Source organism: Molothrus ater, chromosome 10 (genome assembly GCF_012460135.2).
Source record: "Molothrus ater isolate BHLD 08-10-18 breed brown headed cowbird chromosome 10, BPBGC_Mater_1.1, whole genome shotgun sequence".
Taxonomy (NCBI): Eukaryota; Metazoa; Chordata; class Aves; order Passeriformes; family Icteridae; genus Molothrus; species Molothrus ater.
The window spans coordinates 4,560,695-4,580,659 of NC_050487.2; the positions used below are offsets into that span (position 1 = coordinate 4,560,695).

Consider the following 19,965-nt stretch of genomic DNA (forward strand, 5'->3'; position numbering starts at 1 on the left):
CAGGACCCGCCCGTCGGCGTTCTGCGCAAGGAGCGGAGCGGTCACACTCCGCGCCGCCCTCTCTCCCCAACCTCAGCCCCACCGCCGGCCCGCTGCCGCCCCGCGCTACGCTTCGCCTCTCCGTACGGCAACATGGCAGCTCCCTGCCCGCAGGTAGCGGCGCGTGGCGCCGCGCTGTGACGAAATCACCAGGCAGCCAATCGGCGCGGGGGCCGGCGGCGAGCAGCGCTCCTATTGGCCAGGAGCGGCGCGTCGCGCCAGCAGCCGCGCAGGGCCGCGCCGGGCGTGAGAGTCGGTGGCGGCCGCAGCCTCGGTGGGGCCGCCATGGACGCAGGTGGGTCTCGGGTGGGCCCTGCCCGTGGCGCGGCGGCCGCGCTTCCCCTCGGGGCTCCCCGGCTCGGCCCAGCCCAGCCTGGCTGCCGCTCGAGGCCCGCGGCTCCGCGGCGCGGCCTCCCCGGCGGGCGGCGGGGAAGGCGCCGCTTTCCGCCCTGGGCACGGCCCTGGGAGCCGCGGCCCTCCGAGACCGGCCGCTCCCCGGTGGGGCGAAGGGGAAGGTGGCGGCTGCGAGGCCGCCGGCCGGCGAGTCCCCCTGCCCTCCCCAGCCCCGCTGCTGCCGTCGTTCCTCGAAAGCTCGGAGCTCTGCCGGGTCGGGTCTGCCCGGGGGGAACCGGAGCGGGGAGCGGGGACAGGGCTGGTGTCGCTGTGTCCCGCTCCCCATGAGGACTCGAGGAGCGGGGAGGCAGCGTGGGGGTAAGAGGGTGCCTTTAGAGGGGTGAGAAGGTGTCCTCGGGGGGTAAAAAGGCGACTCAGCCGCTCATCATCCTCACAGAGGGCTCTAGCACAGCTGCTCGTGGTAGAGATTTTGGTTTCGTGCGGGGTAAAGTAAAAATAAGTGTTTGCACTTGTGTTGGGACCCGCTTCCCTCCAGCCTTAGCGTAGTAGCGGCTCCCACCCCCTCGGCAGACAGAAGTGTTGTTCCACAACAACAAACGCTTCCCTGGGCTCCTCCTCCGCATGGTGTGCCGGGATCCCTGTCCCTCCGCAGGGCTCTCCTGGCTTGGTTCGGCCTTTGTGCCGCTGTTGGTGTCACTGTGGTCCGGCTGAGAGCGTCCCCGGCTCGTGTCACACCTGAACCTGCGCCCCCGGTCCGGGAGATGTGTCTGCTTTCCCTTGGGGCGAGGGCAAAGGAAAACTTGGCTGTGGTGGATGGTGGGGCTGGGTCTCCTCCCTGAGAGGAGGAGGAGGAGGAGAATCTCTGGGCTCAAGCCCCTCGGTGTCCAGCCCTGATCCTGAGATGGTCGGGGAGCTGACAGCAAAACTTGGAAGTATTTGCTCCAGGCCTTCAAGAAAGCACCATCCTTCAGTAGCCTGACTTTCCTCGCTGTCTGTCTCTTTGTTAGTGCATGGATAATCAGGATTTGTCTTGTTTGAAAGAGCTTGGGGGAAAGAAAAGATTAAGTTTTTTTTTTCTGCAAAGGGCAGAAGTAAGGGTTTGAGCTGTTTGGTGTTTTCCAGCAGTGTGTTTTACTAAAGTGGTAAATTTACCTTCTCTTTTTGACTATCTTTAAAATGTTCTACATCCAGTTGCATTCTTCCTGTGCCTTGGGTGAGGTACCTGTATCAGCTACAGGAGAGATCATCCACCTCATTTCTGCCCCTTTTGTGGTGGCCTTAGTTGGATACTAAGGGATTTGGGAAGGCATGAGAGCCTTTTCAGAGAAAGGAGAAGCCCCAGGAGCAGTTTGGGAAGGGAGGTATGGCAAAGCCTGGCTTTCCTTCAGTGCCAGGCTCCAAAGCTCAGCTTCTGCATTTTGTGTGAGGAGTTCTTCAGCATCAGACTGACCGTGGTAGCTGGTGCTGTGAAAATCACCTGCTGTGTTTCTGTTTGAGTCACCCAAGCCTGCACTTGTTGTTACTTGTTTCCCAGAGTTGATGGTGAAGCAAATGGCTTTGGCTGTGGTCCCTCAGGGGCTGTCACAGGCCTGGCCTCCAGCACGTTTGCAAACTGACAGCAGCACCCAGGAGCTGCTCCCAGCGCCCAGCTGTGCCTCTGGGTGTGTTTGATACAAGTTGGGACAATGTTTTTATCTCCAGTGTTTCATTGTGCTGATTAAGGCTATGAGAAAGGAGGGGAGATGGGAAATGTCCCTTTCTACCCTAATTCTGTGTGTTTAGAGATGATGGAGCACGTCTCCTGTGAGGAAAGGCTGGGATAGCTGGGGGCGCTCACCTGGAGAGGAGAAGGCTCTGGGGAGACCTCAGGGCCCTTTCCAGTGCCTAAAGGGGCTCCAGGAGAGCTGGAGAGGGACTGGGGACCAGGGATGGAGTGACAGGACACAGGGAATGGCTTCCCACTGCCAGAGGGCAGGGATGGATGGGATATTGGGAAGGAATTGTTCCCTGGGAGGGTGCTGAGGCCCTGGCACAACTGCCCAGAGCAGCTGTGGCTGCCCCATCCTTGGAATTGTTCCAGGCCAGGCTGGACAGGGCTTGGAGCAACCTGGTCTATTGGAAGGTGTCCCTGTCCATGGCAGGGGGTGGAATGAGATGAGCCTTAAGGTTCCTTCCAGGCCAAACCATTCTAGGATTCTGCTGTGGCATGTACAAAGCTTTGCCTTTCCTGCTGAGGCTTTCTGGGATGAGGTGTTCTGCAGATCCCAAGGGGCAGCAATCCAGGCAGCCTCCCCTCAGTCCCAGTGTGTGCAAGGCTCCTGGAAAGCAAAGCTGCCTTTCTCAGGGTGAGCTGTGCAGGGCTCACACTCTGCTTTGTTACTCTAAAAGCCTTGTGAAGTTGAGCTGCTGTGTTTGATGTGCAGAGACTGCACATCCTTCTCTGCAGAAACTGCTGCTCCACTGTCCTGGATGCTCAGAGGTCGGTAATTAAAATAGACTGAGGGCTTTCTGAAGGTGAAGTTTTGGAGCACTGCCTGAGAAATGTGCTGATCTCACCCAGCTTCTGCAGCTCTGAGAGGAGCAGCTTCAAACAGGATTTCTGCTTGGTGAATTTCCAGATGGATTTCTCTTCTTCATCTCTGGCTGTAAGAAGGAGAGAAAGGCTCCTGTGCAGTCTGTGATGTTCTTTGTGCCCTGCCTGAATTGTTTGGGTCCCACTGGCTGGAATTTAACCTATCTGGGCAAATAGCACCATGGATGGACTTTGGAAAAGTGCTGGAACATATGAAGGTGGAGGCTTGTAAAGGAAGCACTCAGTGACCTCAGGCCTTGTGGGGAGTTTACTGCTCCCATTAGAATGTCCTTGATACTCACTGGGAGCAACCTCTTGAATTTTCTTCCCTGTGGTGGGAAAACCTGAACTCCTGCATTTAGTAGTTGTGCCTTTTCAACTATTTTCTCCCCAAATGCCAACACAAATGTCTGACCACCTCTTTGGATGCACAGCTGGACACACAGAGCCTTGTACAGAGCCAGATGTTGGGCATCCAGCTGAAGGGCTGCAAGCCTGGGACTCTCCTCCCCAATGTGCTGTGTCATGACACATGTGCTGCATTCCCTGAACACGTGGCTGGTCCCCCTCTATCTGCTGCCCCCTTCCTCTCTGAGCTTTGGTGGGATGGGAAAGGCTCCAGCAGCTCCTTTCCAGCTGCTGATCCTTGCTGTGAAGTGTCCAGTTGCAAATCCTGTCCTTGCTAAGGACCTGGTGCCCTGCAAACTGTGCAGCTGCAGAGGTTGTGATATTTGAGCAGGTCAGGGAATGTTGCTGGGAAGGAGAAGGAGGGATTGTGGATAGCTTGATGTTCCTGTGTAGCATCCTTGTTTCACTCATTTTCTTTAGGCTATTTGAGACTCCTGACAGAGAGTTGGATACATGACAAACCACAGAATATTCCTTGTAGCTTCAAAACCTTCCTGAGAACTTCAGTTTTTCTGTTAAGATCATGCCAGTTACCTTTTCAAATCTGGACATTTGCAAGTTTGGGTAGTAGCTGGGAAAGAAATCCTTCCTTTCCCTGCTGAAGTTTGTTAGAGGAGCAGACTGCAGCAGTGATTTGTTGGCACATTTCTGTGCAAGCAGAATTGTTTTGTTCAGCTTGCAGAGGAGTCACATCATGGGGTGGCAATGGGACCATGTGGCCTGTGCAATCCTAAAGGTGCCTAAAGTTAGTCTTAAAGACTAATTCACACAAAGAATGTGCTTTAAGTCTTGTGGGCTGGAATTAAGGCAGAGTGATTCAAATTTTGATTTAGGAGCCTGTTGTCATTTCTGTTGCTGGGGTTCCTGCTTGTTGGTCTTAGTGATGGTGTCTGCTCAAATGTTTTCTTGGACATTTGGAATTGGAATTCCAGGTCAGGGAGCCCTCATTAGAAGGCTGAGCTACTTCAGGAGGCCAAAGTGTCTTCTGTAGCTGCAGGTTGCTCTGAAGAAGCCAAAAGTGTGTGTCCCATGGAGAGGGGTGGCTGTGCAGAGAACTGGACTGACAGGAGCTTGTGGCCATGAACTCCTTTGTCCTGCTTTAAACTCACATCACATTACCACAGATTTTATTGCATTTGCTGTGAGAGATATTTTCAGTCTCTACTTTTACAGTTACAGAACAGTCTGCCTTAGCTCTGCTTTAAATTTTAGAGGTACTTTGTTACAGAATTGTCACCTTTAAAATCATGTGGGTCTTTTCCAGAATTCCCAGACTACTTTAAAGTCTGTGTTCCAAACACAGATCTAGTGGAGCACAGCTCATCCAGCTCCTCTGGTTTTTCCTCCCTGTGGTTTGTACCCTGTGCACAGCAGCTGAATCCTGATCCAAGGGCAACCTGGGCTGCTGGGTTGTTCTGTCATGGTCCTGGAAGGGGATGGATTTTTAGGCACTGATGGATGCCATGCTGTGAAGGGAGTCAGTAAAAGAGACAAAAGTTGTGCCTGTCACCTTTGCATGAGCACATCTTCACAGCTTGTGTTCCTCACTTGGTAGGGTGACACCTGTAAAGGCTTCTGCTGGGTTTTGTGCTTCTTGAGAAGGGACTGAGCAAGGTTGAGTGTCCACCTTAAAGTGATCTGTGTTTTGCATGTTCTTCCCTCAAAATTTGTGTTCTCTGCAAGAGGATTTGAACCACTTTGCTGGATGCAAAAGAGGCCCTCAACATCAATGCTGTAGCTGATGCTGTGCATGATGGTGCCTGTTCTGGGAAATGGTGTAGCTGCCAGGTGAAGCTTTAGATGTTTTCTGCCCCAGGCAGAACCTGGAGCTGGCTTAACCTGGGAATCTTGCTGCTCTTCTGCCTGTGGAGCAGGCCAGGGCTGGGTCTGTGCCTCCCAGAGCTGAGTGCAGAGCACTGGGACCATTTCCTGCCAGCCCAGGGCCTTTGGGGGTGGCTGGGACTCACTGGGCCACAGCAGCTCTGATTCTGCAGCTTTGTCTGGTTTTAAAAACAAAAGGAAAAGCTATCAAAGGACTGTGATTTCTCCTTTCTCTTTCCAGCTACGCTTACCTACGACACCCTCAGGTTTGAGTATGAAGACTTCCCTGAGACCAAAGAACCTGTTTGGATCCTTGGCAGGAAATACAGTGTTTTTACAGGTATTTTCTGTGCACAGTGCAATGTTTTAAAGCACCACAGGACTTTGTTAGTGTTACACTTGGGTTTTAGCTGCCATGCTTCTGTCTGGCTGGCCATTTCTGTGAGCTCAGGAATATTTTTGTGCAGGAAGTTACCATATGGGAGTTGTTGGGACATGTCATGAGGGCAGCATGGTGGAGGCAGGGGGCAGGAGGATGGTTTGCTGCTTCATAATTTGCCTCTGGCTATAGTATCTTTGGGTTGATTGCAGCTGTTTTAGGGGGGAAAGGAAGTACTTTGTGCACAGCAGTACTGCCCTGTTCCTCAGGCAGCCTCTGCCTCTCTGGGCCTGCAGACTGTGAGGAGCAGAATTCCTAGGGAAGGTGGGTGGGAGGTGGGTTTGGCAGTGTTGGTGCCCCCCTCATGTGTGTGCCTTTCCATGCTGAACACTTTGCAGAGAAGGAAGAGATCCTGCTGGATGTGACCTCTAGGCTTTGGTTCACCTACAGAAAGAACTTCCCTGCTATTGGTATGTACTCTGGGGGAGTCTAAAGGAAATGATTATAATCTAGATATCCCTAATAAAACAGTCCCCACAAACATGGCATCATTTCCATTCATGAGAGTGGGAAATGTGCTTCATCTAATTGATTAGACAGACTTTTTGTTTATCTGATAATGAGAATTCCTCATCCCCTTGGGTAGAAGGGATAGAAGTGGTTTCTAAAGGGACATAAGGAGAAGTTTGGGAAGTCTGCTCTTTTTTTAGGCAACATGGGAGTATTTTTGTACTTCATCACATCCTACATTACATTCTAGTGTGAAATATTGCTGAATGATGGTCTTGGGCTTGAAGTGGATTAAAATGATGAAGCCTAGAGAATGCTACAGAATCTGCTGCCTTTGTGCATCTGCTCCAGGCTCTACGTGGGGGTTTTGTTTGTCTAGGGGGAGTTATGTGCCTGCAGTGTCTGTTACACACAGGAGCTGTAGTGACAGGGGAGTATTTCCCACTGAGCTCAAAGGAGGATGTCTGGGTTCCTTAAGATACTCTGCATGGCCTCTTCTGGGGTTGGTGTTTGTGTGCTGGGTGCAAGGTGTATAGAGGAGATCTAAGAGCAGGTAAATAGGACTCCATGTGCCCCTTCTGTCACTGTCATGCCCAGCAGTCAGTGGGAAAGGAACATGGCTCATCATTGGAAATGAGACTTCTTCCTAACTGGTCCTTCTGGCTTGTGCTATTCTTTCCCTGATGGGAAGCTCTCTGCCTCACAAGCTCTGAGACATCTTTGATGCAGTTTAATCCCTTTAAATTCATGTTTGTACACCATAGTTAAACATATGTTTGAGAACAAAGGGTTAGCACATGTTTAACTGGCTCACAGACAGAGTTTTGGTTTCCTTGTGAGTCATTAAAGGCTGTGGGGTGAAGACAGACCCCATTTTCTGAGTCATTTCCCATTTACACCATAGATATGATCTGCAAGTCATATACAGTAAACCTTTTCCAGTATTTTTTCTCCCAGTCACCCCTGTTACTGTTCATCCCTTCCCTCTGTGCTAGCCCACTTAATTATTGTAAGGCTTAGGGAACTAATTAGTCTAATGCTAATTTTGTAAAGCATTATCACTTTTGGAGTATGTACATGTTATGAATTACTGGTGAAATTATAGAAGACAACTGGTGACCATTGAGAAGCTGATTAAATAGTCCTCCAGGTGCTTTTCCTCCCTGATTAGGACCAAAAGAAGAAAGCAGCATTACAAAGACTTGCAGAAGCTGTGCCCAGGCACAGATTACCTGCTGTGATCACACTGAACATTTGATCTCTGTTATTTGTACTAACAGCCAGAGCTGGAGTGGAGGAGCAGCAGTTTCCTTTGGAAGGTCTGTCAGGGAAATGCTTTCAGCCTTGTGTCCTTTGTCTTAGACTTTCTAGCACAAGCTGATATCCAGCTTTCTCCAACAATATGTAGGATGTGTCTTTTTTCACTGCTTGGGTAGGTTTTTTTTGGCTGATGCCTTTATTTTTTTGGCCTGACTACATTGTTCACTTCAGAATGTTATTTGTAGCCACTTTTGATGTGAGAATTCCCTGGGACTGGTTTGTTCTGCAGGGTGAGTTGCCTCCTCAAGATGAGGATTACAAGAGTCATCTTTAACAAACACCTTCATGTACGAATGTCACAATGGGCTGAGAGTCTGCAGCCAGGCTCAAGGGCTGTTGTTCTCCTGAGAAATTCAGCTCTCCCTTGGGCTGTTTAGATTTCCCTTGGAATCTTTTCCCCTTTCAGATAGTGTTAGAGGAGTTTATTTATTTGTTTTTAAAGGACACCACTAAGTTACTCATCAGTAACCACATTTTTGGTTCCCAGCCTTGGCTGTGTGAGCTAAGCTAATCCTCATTCCCTGCCTCATTTCTTGGTGAGCCTGCTGCCCATTCATTCTCCTCCCTCTTGGCTCTGTCTCACCATTCACCCCCTGTTTATTTTCTGTCCTTGTTTCCAGGAGGAACGGGTCCCACCTCTGACACGGGCTGGGGCTGCATGCTGCGCTGTGGCCAGATGATCTTTGCTCAGGCCTTGGTCTGCAGGCATTTGGGAAGAGGTAAAGCAGTGCACAGCCCACACTGACTTCCAGGGCCATGTGCTCCCAGAAGTGCAGCACTTGGAAGAACAGGGATAACAAGGACACAGCTGGGAACTGCTGAGGGTTCTGTAACTTTTTTTCTTCACTCTTCTCAAGTTCAGGGCTGTTGAGAGAACAGTCTACTTGGAACTCTCTGGGGATATTTGTATTTTTTGATTTTATGCTTGTTTATTTGCTTTTCTATGGGTGATGGTATCTTACCCCAGCTGTAAGAATGTTTTCTGTTATTTTAAAATTGCCCCTTCACTGTTGGGAATGCCTCAGATGTTTAGTAATAATAGGATGACATGAAAATTGAGTTGGTCAATACACAGGAAGAGAATTGCAGCTTGCAGCCTCTGGTTGCTAATAAGTACCATGTTTATTTCATATATCCCTTGTCTGTCCTAGACTGGAGGTGGATAAAAGGGAAGAGGCAGATGGATAATTACTTCAACGTTCTTAATGCCTTCATTGACAAAAAAGACAGCTACTACTCCATTCACCAGATAGGTAAGAAGAAAGAAATGCTCAGATGTAGCAAATGGGCTAAGGAAGGCTCTCACCTTGATACAAACGTCCCTGAAAAATCAGAGAAGCAGCCTGTTCCAGTGTTTCCAGAACTCAGGTCATAGGGGTGGTCTAGTGATCAAAGCTTCTTCTGATGCAACACTGCCCTTTGAACTTCTGTGCTGCTGCATTTTAGAGAAAGGATTTGCTCTGCAGTCCTTCAGGATGTCCTTCTCACCCCCATGAAATACTAAATACTGCTGATTCAATAAAGTTTCCAAGTGAGAACTCTTCCCTATTAAATACAAGGCTGATTAGGAAGGGATGCAGTGTGGATGAAGTTATTGACTCTGTTGTTCTGGTTTTCTGTTGTGCTGCAGCCCAGATGGGAGTCGGGGAGGGAAAATCCATAGGCCAGTGGTACGGCCCGAACACGGTGGCACAGGTGCTCAAGTAAGTGCTGCCCTTTCCTTTTCTCTGTCAGATCAGGGGCTGTTGGTGTTTGGCACCTTCTGCCTTTAATAACACCCTCCCTCTTCTCACATTCTCCCCTCATGTTGGTAGATGAGCAGGCAGCTCCCTGGAATAGGCTGGAATTGCCTAACAGCAGTTTTCCCAGCTCAAAGCACATTTCACAGCATAACTGATAACACCAGTCTCTCCTAATCCAGTTTCTCCTCTCTGATACACCACCATCTCTGCCTTGTAGTTGTATTAATCCTTCATTACTTATTTGTTTTTAATTTTCCTCTAGAAAACTTGCAACTTTTGATACCTGGAGTTCCCTGGCAGTACACATAGCCATGGACAACACAGTGGTGATGGAAGAAATCCGTAAGTGTCACCTGGAGCTAGAATGTGGTTGGTATATCCTGGGCAGCAAGAGCCAGAAAAAAGCTGGAGAGCACAACAAGCATGAAGTACATATTCTGTCTTGGAGAAATTGTTCTCTGTGAGGGTGGTGAGGCCCTGGCAAAGTTGCCCAGAGAAGCTGTGGCTACCTCATCCCTGGAAGTGTCCAAGGCCAGGTTGGATGGGGCTTAGACTTCCCTGGGATAGTGGAAGGTGTCCCTGCCTGGATGAGCTTTAAGGTCCCTTCCAACACTCATGATCTCTGAAAGCTGTGTCTGGGTGTGCTAAAACAAGGTGAGAATTGCTGTTCCAGGGCAAGGAAGGGCCTTGCTTGACTTTCATTTCATCTGCTGATGCCTCTGGATCTGGAGAGGAGGTTTGCTGACCTTCAGACAGCTTATGGGAGCTGCTTGGTAGGCAGTGTCAGCCTTGTTTATGGCCACAAGGAGCAAGCAGTAAATGGCTGTCACATAATTGGTAGGGAGGGTTCTGCTGTTGGACAGAGTAAGAAAGCCAGAACAGATCTGAAGATGAAAAGGGCCAAAATTGGCAGGGGGAGAGGATAAGAAGGGAATTCACCACTCTCATTATTTTAAGGAATATTCACTGATGGTTTCCTCTTTTTTCCTTCTTTGTTTTTTGGGGCATCCTGCCCCCAGGCAGGCTCTGGAGGCTGGAGCAGCTCTTCTTGCCCATCCTGAGCCTGCCTGCTCTGGCTGCAGCACTGCAGTAACCAAAGCTACAAAGCTGAGCTCCTGCACTGGTGGTTGCTGCAGCCCTGCATGGTCCTGGCCTCAGCAGCCTTCCCATGGCTGGCTTCAGGCTAATTCCTGAGGCAATGAGCCCACCCAGCACAAACCTAGCAGTGTTTCTGCCAGGGCAGTGCTCTCAAACAGCTGGGGTAGGGTGTTACAGGTGAGATGGTGGCAGGCACCATTTAGGCTGGCTTGGCTGCCACAGGCCAGGATCAATAACCAGGCAGTTTTTGCCTGGAGTGCAGGACAGTCACTTTGTAAAGTCACATCTCTTGTCAGGTAGGCTCAGTTGGGCCTGACAGAGAAGTGTGTGCCTAACCTTAGCTGAAGGCATGTGCTGGTGCCCTTGGCTTAAATAAAGGCCAGTTTTAAAACAGAAATTGGATTTTATTTCATCTTCAGCCTGCAGATATCACTTCTAGAGCTGAAGCATGCTGGCTACAAGGCTCAGGTGTGCTGCAGGCTCTGTCTGTGTGGCACTGGCTGTTCAGCATTGATGCTGCTTCAAGTGACATGTTCATACAGCTTGTCATGGGCAGGGGTGTGTGTGCTTGTTTTCCTCAAATGTGGATCATAATCTACGTGGTCAGGGCCTGAAAGTCACTGTGAGAGAGGGTCTGATGTGTTACATGTCTGTAGGTTTGTGTTTGATACCTTGTGCCCCAAACATTGTGGATAAAAGTAATGTTGTTTCATACATCTGTTCATTCTGTCACTGATAGGGTTCAGCCAAAGGTTCAGAGGAAATGCCTTTTGTTACAGCAGTGAAGAAACATAAATCTTTATCCATGAGAAAGGGCATCTCAGCTAGACCTGAGATGGAGGAGAATCACAAAGGTGGTGAAAATCCAAGGCAGTTGAAGCCAGTACCTGCCAGCAGGAGAGGTGTCATGTCAGATCTGTTGGAATATGTTTGCAGTAAATGCTTTGGATCCAGCTGGGAAGCTTTAGGTAGGTTCTGCTCTGCTGGGGCACCACAGAACTGCAAAGCCTGCCAGATAACAGGGGGAATTTAGCCTGTGCCAAGCTCTCTGCTGCTTAAATTGCAGGTAAATATGTTCATCCACAGTGCAGGATTGCCTGATGAGGAGACATGCAGTGACACCCCATTCAGCAACAGCCCTGGCTTGGCAGCTGATTTCACATCATCTGGACAGGCAGGCTACTGCAACAAAAAACCTGATTTAGCAGGAGAAATGGCTACAAATAATGGTTTTGAGTTTCCTCAGAACCTCTGGTAACCATGTCTGTGCATCAGATGCACACATACACCTTCTCCCTTCCTGAGGAACTGCAAACATCTGTGCAGGTTGTCTCTCCTCCTGAGGCTTTAGATCAAAGTCCTGTTTCTTCTAATTTTGGGTGTAATATTGTCTTCATTCACCTGGGTTTGAAGCTGTCAGAAGTGAACAAATGCCCAGCTGAAATGGCAAATGGCTGGTGATTAAGGTGTTTGTTTACATCACATCCTACCTGCTAGAGTGTCCTGGCATTCAGTTTAAACTGGGAATAAATTAAATGAGCCTCTGGCATTCTGTCCAACTGCCTTGGCTTCATGATTCTTTAATCATGCTGTGGGTTTCTTTGGGGTTTGGGTTGGGTTTGTTTGGTTTTTTTTTCCACACACCCAGCAAGTAATTAAATTGGCCAGTGAGACAGGTAGGCTTGGAGTTGTTTCTGGACCAGAATTTACATAACCTGGGTGCATTACAGCCTGGCTGTGTGTCTGTCAAGCCTTTAGGATGAGGATGCAGAGTGCTTATGTCATGTGTATGCCCTGAGGAGTTCTGCTGCCCCATATCTTAGAGGCAGAGCTCATGCTGAAAATGCAGAGTTTGATGACCATACTGCTTTAGGTCTGTAAAGTAGCTTGTGAATGATCTCTAAGAAAATTTATGAAGCTTTTTGTGACCTTTAGGAAAGTTATAACTACTCTAGACAGATACCATGTTTGTGTCTTGCTGCAGCACTTAATAACAGGTGAATATTTCCTGTGTTAACTCATAATGCTGTTCATTCATGAACTCCTCTGGAGTTGAACACTCCAGAACTTTCTTCTTTCTGCCTACAAGCTTTGTGAATTCAGGACAGTTGTCTGACCAGCTAATCAACCCCTCCAGCTTTGTTGGCACAGGTGGTTGCTCAAAAGAATTTGCATTCTGGAACAATTTGCATTTTCACTGCCCAGCAGTTGGTAGCTGTGAGTACAAGCTGCTGTGGCTTGGTGTGAGCTCAGCACACATCACACAGCCCCAGCACTCAACCTCTTCAAGCTCTTCTTTGGTTTAAATGCTGTAGGCTTCTGGTCAAGAGCAGCTGTGGATCAGAGGAATGGCTGAAGGCCTGGGAACAGAGTCCTGATGCTTTGTGCTGCTGTTCCCTTCCCATAGGGAGGCTGTGCCAGTCCAATGTGCCATGTGCTGGAGCTGCAGCATGCCCTGCCCTGGACTCAGATGTGCTCTACAATGGGTGCCCAGAGGACCTGGGGCTCAGAGGGAGGCTCCCCCTGTGGAAACCACTGGTGCTGCTGATACCTCTCCGCCTCGGGCTCACAGAGATCAATGAAGCCTACATTGAAACACTAAAGGTAGGGAATTTGGAGCTCAATTCCTGCTGGGGGAATGCTAAAGGATCCTGTTGTGAATTAAGTAATTGCTCAGAAGTTATTGCAAAAGAAAAATGTGTTCAGAGACAGTCCTTGTCAGAGGTCAGGATATAGGGTCTTGCAAGCTGTAGTCAGGAAAATGGGGGGGCTTGAGGAGTTGGGCCTTTTCTGGTTGGGCCTTTCCTGGTTGGGTTGGGTTTTTTTTCTTTCAATAATCTTACTTCACAGCTTAGATCTCAGCCTCTCTTTGTGTGCAGATGGTCCCAACCTGCTGAAGCCTTTGTTCAGCACAGCTATACCTGCTTGGTGGTAGCCTGAGTGCTAATTAATACAGTGTTGCACACTCCCCTTGGCTCAGATGCTGAAGTTTGTGCTGCAGACTGAGGCTAAGAGCTGTCAGGTGGTTGCAGGTTGGAGTATTGAGAAGCTGCAGAATTTAGAGTGTGCACAAGACAGGGAGCACAATGCTAGCAAGCTCTGAGCTAGGGTAAGAGACCTCCAGATTCAGATCTGTGGGAGGTTACTTCCCTTAACTCAGTAGATCATGCTTGGCTGCTCCAGGTGGATAAGGAACTTACTTAAACTGTTTCCTGAATTCCCTCCTGAGAGGACTGCTGCAACCTGATGACAGCTTCAGGGATCTTGCCACTGATTGCAGCAGGGCCAAGTCCTAGAGCAGTGCAGCTTCTTTCATTTGGGCCACCTGTATACTCCTGCCAGCAGTTTAAAGTATTTTTGAGCTGCTTCCATGTTCCTAGAAAGCCCTGTGTTGCAGCCTGATGGAGATTTTCTCCAGAAATGGCTGGTTTTGCTGCTAGAGTTGCTGATTTTCCATATCCCTGTCCATCTTTCCCACTGCATTTTTGGATTTTTGCCTTTGTTGCCACCTGCTGTTTCACTGTCTGTCAGCTGTGTGTTTTCTGTGTTGCTTTTCCAGCACTGCTTCATGATGCCCCAGTCCCTGGGAGTGATCGGAGGGAAGCCAAACAGTGCTCACTACTTCATTGGCTATGTAGGTGAGTGCCTACAGGACTGCAAAGACTGTCCAAAGAATCTCCCCCTGGCTAAAAAATGTTTGTGGGGTGGCACAGCTCTCCTGCTTAGCCTGTGGTGCATGCTGCAGGGTTCTCCTTTCCTGCTGGAAGTGTGGAAGGCTGCTGTGGGCTGAGTGATGTAGATTTGAACAGTGGCCATAAACTTCCACTGCATAACATGAAATCTGGTCTGTGGAGTGCATAGAGCCTGCTTCCTGCATTCAGAGCTGACCTCCCTCTGCAGCTTGGCTGGATTTAACTGTTCTTTAGGTATTCCTCAAACCCTACAAACTCCTGTTATTCTCTGGTGACTGAGCAGAAGAACTGGTTTCCTGTCTGCCAGAGATCTTAGGTTATTTGTGCTTTAGATTTCTGGGGTCTATTTGAGCTCACCCAGGAAGGGATGAGCAGGAACAATACCCCAAACAGTGCCAGTGTCTCAGTGGAGTGGCCACTGTGGTTGTGCTGACAGCTGTGCCTGGCTGAGAAGCATTTGGGGAAGTGGCTGAAAGGTGTCCCTGGCATGTGAATTCCTCTGTGTGGTTATGAGAGCTGGCTCTGCCTTTGCTCTTCCTCCTCCTCGTATCCCAGCTCTCCACAACCTGTGGCCTGCTGTTGATGTGTCCTTGCCTTGTGGGCAGGTGAGGAGCTCATTTACCTGGACCCCCACACCACGCAGCCGGCGGTGGAGCCCGGTGACAGCGGCTGCCTCCCCGACGAGAGCTTCCACTGCCAGCACCCCCCGTGCAGGATGAGCATCGCCGAGCTCGACCCCTCCATCGCCGTGGTGGGTCCTGCTCCTCCTGCTCCCCAGGGCTGGGCATGGGCTGGGCACTCTGTGCTGCTGGGCTCTGGGTTTTGGTGACACTGGTAAAGCAGCTCCTCACAGAGAGTGGCTTGTGTCAGGGAAGTCCCCCTGTGGTCACCAGTCATCGTGGTGTTGGTGTGAGGGTCCCCAGGATGAGGTGAGAGATGAGAATTGACTCCAAGTTCTCAGAAGGCTGATTTATTATTTAAGACATTATTTAAGATATTCTATTATTTATTTAAGATATTCTATTATTTATTTAAGATATTCTATTATTTAAGATATTCTATTATATTAAAAGAAAATTATATACTAAAACTATACTAAAGAAAGAGAAAGGAGACATCAGAAGGCCAGACAAGAATGATAATAAAAACCGATGACAGACTCAGAGAGTCTGACACAGCTGGACTGGGATTGGTCATGAAGTTAAAACAATTCACATGGAACCAATCAAAGATGCACCTGTTGGTGAGCAACCTCCAAAGTACATTCCAAGCAATCAGATAATTATTGTTTACATTTCTTTTCTGAGGCTTCTCAGCTTCTGAGGAGAAAAGTGAAGGGATTTTTCATAAAATTTGACAGTGACATCCCCCTTGCATGGCAGTTAAATACCATTCATTCCTCATGGAGCCAGTGTCATTCTCTGGGTTTTAGTTTGGGCTTTGATTCCAGCCTTTTGATGGGCAGATCTGAATCCATTCCTGAAACCATCTGATGATGCACCATGGCTTGTTTTCTGTTGAACCTGAGATGCCTGCACTTTGTTTCTTTGTTCCTCCTGGTTTTCCTTCTGCAGTAAAGAAAATATTGATGATTCCAGCACTTGGATAGCCTGGTCACATCAAGCCTTTTGTGGAGTGTTCAGTTTAACAGGGCAGTGTGAGGCACATTTTTAAAGCGAGGCAGTCAGGAGTAGTAACTGCTCCCAGTCATGATCATGGTACTCAGTGTTGGCACAGGGCCTTAAGTCTGAAATGATCAATCTAAAATATAGAAAGATAAAGTCTTTTTCTTCTTTTTTTTCCAGGGCTTTTTCTGCAACACAGAGGCAGACTTTAATGACTGGTGCCAACAAATCAAAAAGGTTTGTGTTAATAGATCTGGTCAGGCATTGGAACAGGCTCCCCAGGGAAGTGGTGGAGTCCCCATCCCAGGAAGTGTTCAAAAGGCATGTGGATGTGGCACTTGGGGACATGGTTTAGTGGTGACATTGGCAGTGCTGGGGGAGTGGTTGGACTCAAAGATCTTGGAGTTATTGTCCAGTTTCCCTCTCTCTCCCTCTCTCTGATTCTCTGTCCCTAGGAAAGGAATATCAGGGATTGTTTTGTTTCCAAACCACTGCAAAGAGACCATATAGCAGCAGCATGACCCTATTTTAAGCATATTAAAATACTTTTTTAAACTACCAAAAGAGGCATAGCTCTGAAACCCTGTTGATGATGTAATTCAAAAGCTTTAAAAAACATTTTCCCAGTTGGAGTGAAGTGCCAGGAGATGATTGTTACCCCAGCAGTGCAGAGCTGTGGTTCTCATGGCTGTGCTGTGTCCCCACAGCTGTCCCTGGTCAGAGGAGCGCTGCCCATGTTCGAGCTGGTGGAGCGCCAGCCCTCCCACTTCTCCAACCCCGACGTCCTGAATCTCACACCAGGTGAGGCCACCAGGAGGGACAGCTGAGGGTGGGCACCTCCCTCTGGCTGTCTGCAAATCATGTGGAATTACATGGTGACTTCTGGTATGTTCCTGTTCCCACTGGAATTTAACCTGGAGTTCTTGGGTCAGTTGGTGTCGTTCTTCAGCTTTCAGCTAGAGGTTTGCAGATCCCACAGTGTCTCAGGATGGTTTTTAGAATAATCTGTGAATGGTGATGATGACTGAGCAGAAGAACAAACAAGCTCACAGGCTGTCATGGCAGTGTGACTCTGTGGTTTCTGAGGGGATGCTTGAAGGAATCAAAAGTGTCCAGTGAAAAGGCTGAAAACCGAGTTTGTAGGTAATGAAAATGCTCCAAGACAGGGCTGGTCACACTTAGTTCCAGCATAAGGCACTCCCTCCTTCTTGGCATGTACCATTACCAGTGGGAAAAAGGACAAGTGCTGGGCCCTAACCTTGCCTGTCAGGCTCTGCTTCTCACATTAATGACATGAGCAAACATTGCAGGAGATAAAGCCATTGGCTGCTTCTGCCAAGAGCAGTGAGTGTGTGGGCAAGCCTATCCTATCACCAGGCATGGGGAGGCCTCCTGGCAACCTGCACCCTGCATTTCTGCTCTCTCTCTCTCTTTCTCTCCCTTTCTCTGCCCTCCCTTAAAAGCTTTCATTATCACACTGTCCTTTGCTGTTAAGCATGCTCAATTCCCTTAAACTGTTAATTGATCTTTGCCTGTCTTAAATTGTCCCTAATGTCTTTCCTACTCTTAAAATTTTGTAATGGACTACTTGTCCTTCTCCCTCTTCCCTGGCTTGCAGAGCCTCTCCCATCTGCCAAGGCCATTCATTTCTGTTAGTCCTGTCTCTCACTAGAAGGAGTAATTGAACTTTGAGCCTTTGAGCCCCTTTCAGGGCCTAAAGGGGTTCCAAGAAAGCTGGAGAGGGCACAGTGACAGGATAAGTGGGAATGGCTTCCCACTGCCAGAGGTCAGGGTTAGATGATAGTGGGAAGGAATTCCTCCCTGTGAGGGAGGTGAGGCCCTGGCACAGGTTGTCCAGAGAAGCTGTGGCTGCTCCACCCCTAAAAGTGTCCAAGGCCAGGCTGGACAGGGCTTGGAGCAACCTGGGATAGTGGGAGGTGTCCTTGCCCCTGGCAGGGGAGCAGGACTGGATGATCTTTAAGGTCCCCTCCAACGCAAAACATTCTGGGATTCTGTAACTTTCCAGCCTGAACTGATAAAGGTTTCTCCTTCCCCCTGTGCTAAAGTTGCTTTAAGTGTGAGCTCCTTCTTCACCATATAGTTGAAAGGATGGAGAGGTGGGATCAACTAACATTACTTTTCCTCACAAAGTGAACTGTGCTAATTGCTTTTAGGAGAGTGCATGTTGTAATTACATTCCCTAACAGTTTCATCCAAAAACACTATTGTAGAAACTATTCCCTAACACATAGGGGTAGATGTATCTCTAAACTGGGACAGAAATCTTCATGGGTATTGGTCCAGACCTAGCAAGTTCTCCTGTTCTGATCCTCTTGAGGCAGAACAGTCTCCTGCTAATGCAGAGCTGGGGCACAGGAAGGTTGTACAAAACAGTGGCAGCAGAAATGTGTTTGGATCTGTGAAAGATGCCATGCTTCTGTGCTCCATGTAATTCTCTCCAGGGCATTTTCCATACCACTGACATGTTCTTACCCTCCTCAGAGCCCTCACTAGGGTTTGTCACTGAGTTTTAGAACTTGTAGGCACTTGGCACTCAAACTGTGATGCTCTCCAGCTGCTGGTCTCACTGACAGTCACAGCATCCCACTGAGGCAGCGCTTTCTGCTTCTTCTCTTCCAGACTCCTCTGATGCCGACAGATTGGAAAGGTTCTTTGACTCGGAAGATGAAGACTTTGAAATCCTGTCCCTTTGAAAACAAATAGGAAACTGACTCTGCAAATTTGTGTATGTGTGGGGAGAAGGGGGGAGGGAAGCTCCTTCGAGAGCCTGGGGCTACCGGTTTTCATAGGCGCTTGCTGCCATCCCTGCCTCCCGTCCATCCCGGCATTCCGTGCAGCCTCGGAGCGGTGTCTGCAGTGGGATGAAGAACCCAGAGGGTGTTCCAGCCTTACTGGCTGCAGTTGCAATTGCTCAGCAGCAAACAGCTGCTGGAAGTGGATGCAGTGGTGCTTAGGAGTTCAAAGCCTATCTGTTACATCAGCAGGTCAGCTGGGCCTTCCGGGGGAGGCACGGAAATCGTTAGAGCGCTGAATCCTCAATCCTCCCATGGGGACTCCCCTCTGAAGCTTAAGTAGAGCCCACCCGTCATTTAGCAGGAGAAAGGTCCAGTTAATGCCTTTAGCAGCTTCCCTTCTCACTGGCCAACCTGGACAGCAGCTCACAATGCCAGGGAACAGCAGCCACGTCCCCCAGACAGCTGTGAAGCCTCCGGAGTGCAGGTCCCTACGGTACAACTCCTGTTCATGCTCTGCAGGACACTCAGCACTACCTCTCCTGTCCACAACCTATAGAAAGGGAATTGAGGGAACTTCTGAGTGACTGAGAATTCATTAAGTGAAGTGTGGAGCAGTGCTGTGCTGTTGGGGAGCATCTCAATCCCAGTTTAAATAACAGAAGGAATGGAAGAGTAGAAAATGTGTGTGTTGCTCAGTGAGTCAGTCCTTGTGCTTCTACAATGGAATAGTCTCTACTAGTACCTTCAGGAAAGCTGCTTTGAACAGAAAACTGAATTCCACAGCCCTGGAAAAAAAGAGTCCAGAGCTGGGAGAGCTGAAACAAGGCAACAAAGATCTATCTGCCAGGCATGTGCCAGGCTTCTGCCTGTGCCACCACACTGGCATAGTGACTAGGGAGTGATGTCCTGCCAAAAACCCAAGCTGTAAAACCTCTTGAGGTGCCCTGGGTAGGGTTGGTCAGCACTTCCTGCAGCTCCTCCTGTCAGACATTACCTTTCCAAAGCAGAAGAGGTGCCTGAAGGTTGAGTAAGTTTCTGAGCTGTGTTGCTGCCTTGCCTCTGCCAGCTCCCCTCGCTGTGGAGTGTGCCTAGAGGTGCTGTAGGAGCTAACCTGGAGAAACCCCTGTCAGGTGACCATCCCAAGAAGGGCAGAGTGCCTTGAGAAGGTCCAAATATACTGGAAATTTTAGCTACTTTAAGCTGGTAGCTCTGCCTGGGGCCCTTCTCCACAGAGAGAAGGGTAAACCGTGGAGGAGAGCTGTCTCCATGCACACTGCTAGGGAAGTGCTGCCATGGTTTCCTCAGTGTGTGCTGCACACTTCAACCCTGTTTACAAGGCTTTGGTTTGTGCATTCAGGTTTGGAACCTGTCAGCTGATGGTGGTGTGCCCAAGGGTGGTGCCACCAGGCTAGAAATGACCTGTTTCCCCTGTGACTGACCTACTGATGCTCTAACTGTCCCTGTGATACCCAAAAGCAGAGGTTTGAACTGGGAACCACAATGCTTCTGTCACTAAATTATTATTTGCTGCTTTCTGCCTGCTTCTCCTCTTCTCTCTTGTAGTCAGGGGAAGAGGCAGCAGAGGAAGTGGGGCTGTGCTCCATTCATCTGCTTTCAATTTCTATCTGAATAAACAGATGTAAAATCTT

At 49.2% G+C, this 19,965-nt stretch overlaps 1 protein-coding gene across 1 annotated transcript; it reads left to right on the plus strand.

The window, feature by feature from the left end:
* Positions 1 to 256: 256 nt before the first annotated feature.
* Positions 257 to 19,965, plus strand: ATG4B (autophagy related 4B cysteine peptidase). Its single transcript, XM_036389095.2, has 13 exons — positions 257 to 334; positions 5,436 to 5,534; positions 5,972 to 6,043; positions 8,024 to 8,122; positions 8,555 to 8,656; positions 9,034 to 9,106; positions 9,408 to 9,487; positions 12,651 to 12,847; positions 13,803 to 13,881; positions 14,541 to 14,686; positions 15,741 to 15,797; positions 16,268 to 16,361; positions 18,201 to 19,965. The coding sequence occupies exons 1-13, from the start codon at positions 325 to 327 to the stop codon at positions 18,272 to 18,274; spliced, it is 1,182 nt and encodes a 393-aa protein (XP_036244988.1). The 5' UTR covers positions 257 to 324; the 3' UTR covers positions 18,275 to 19,965.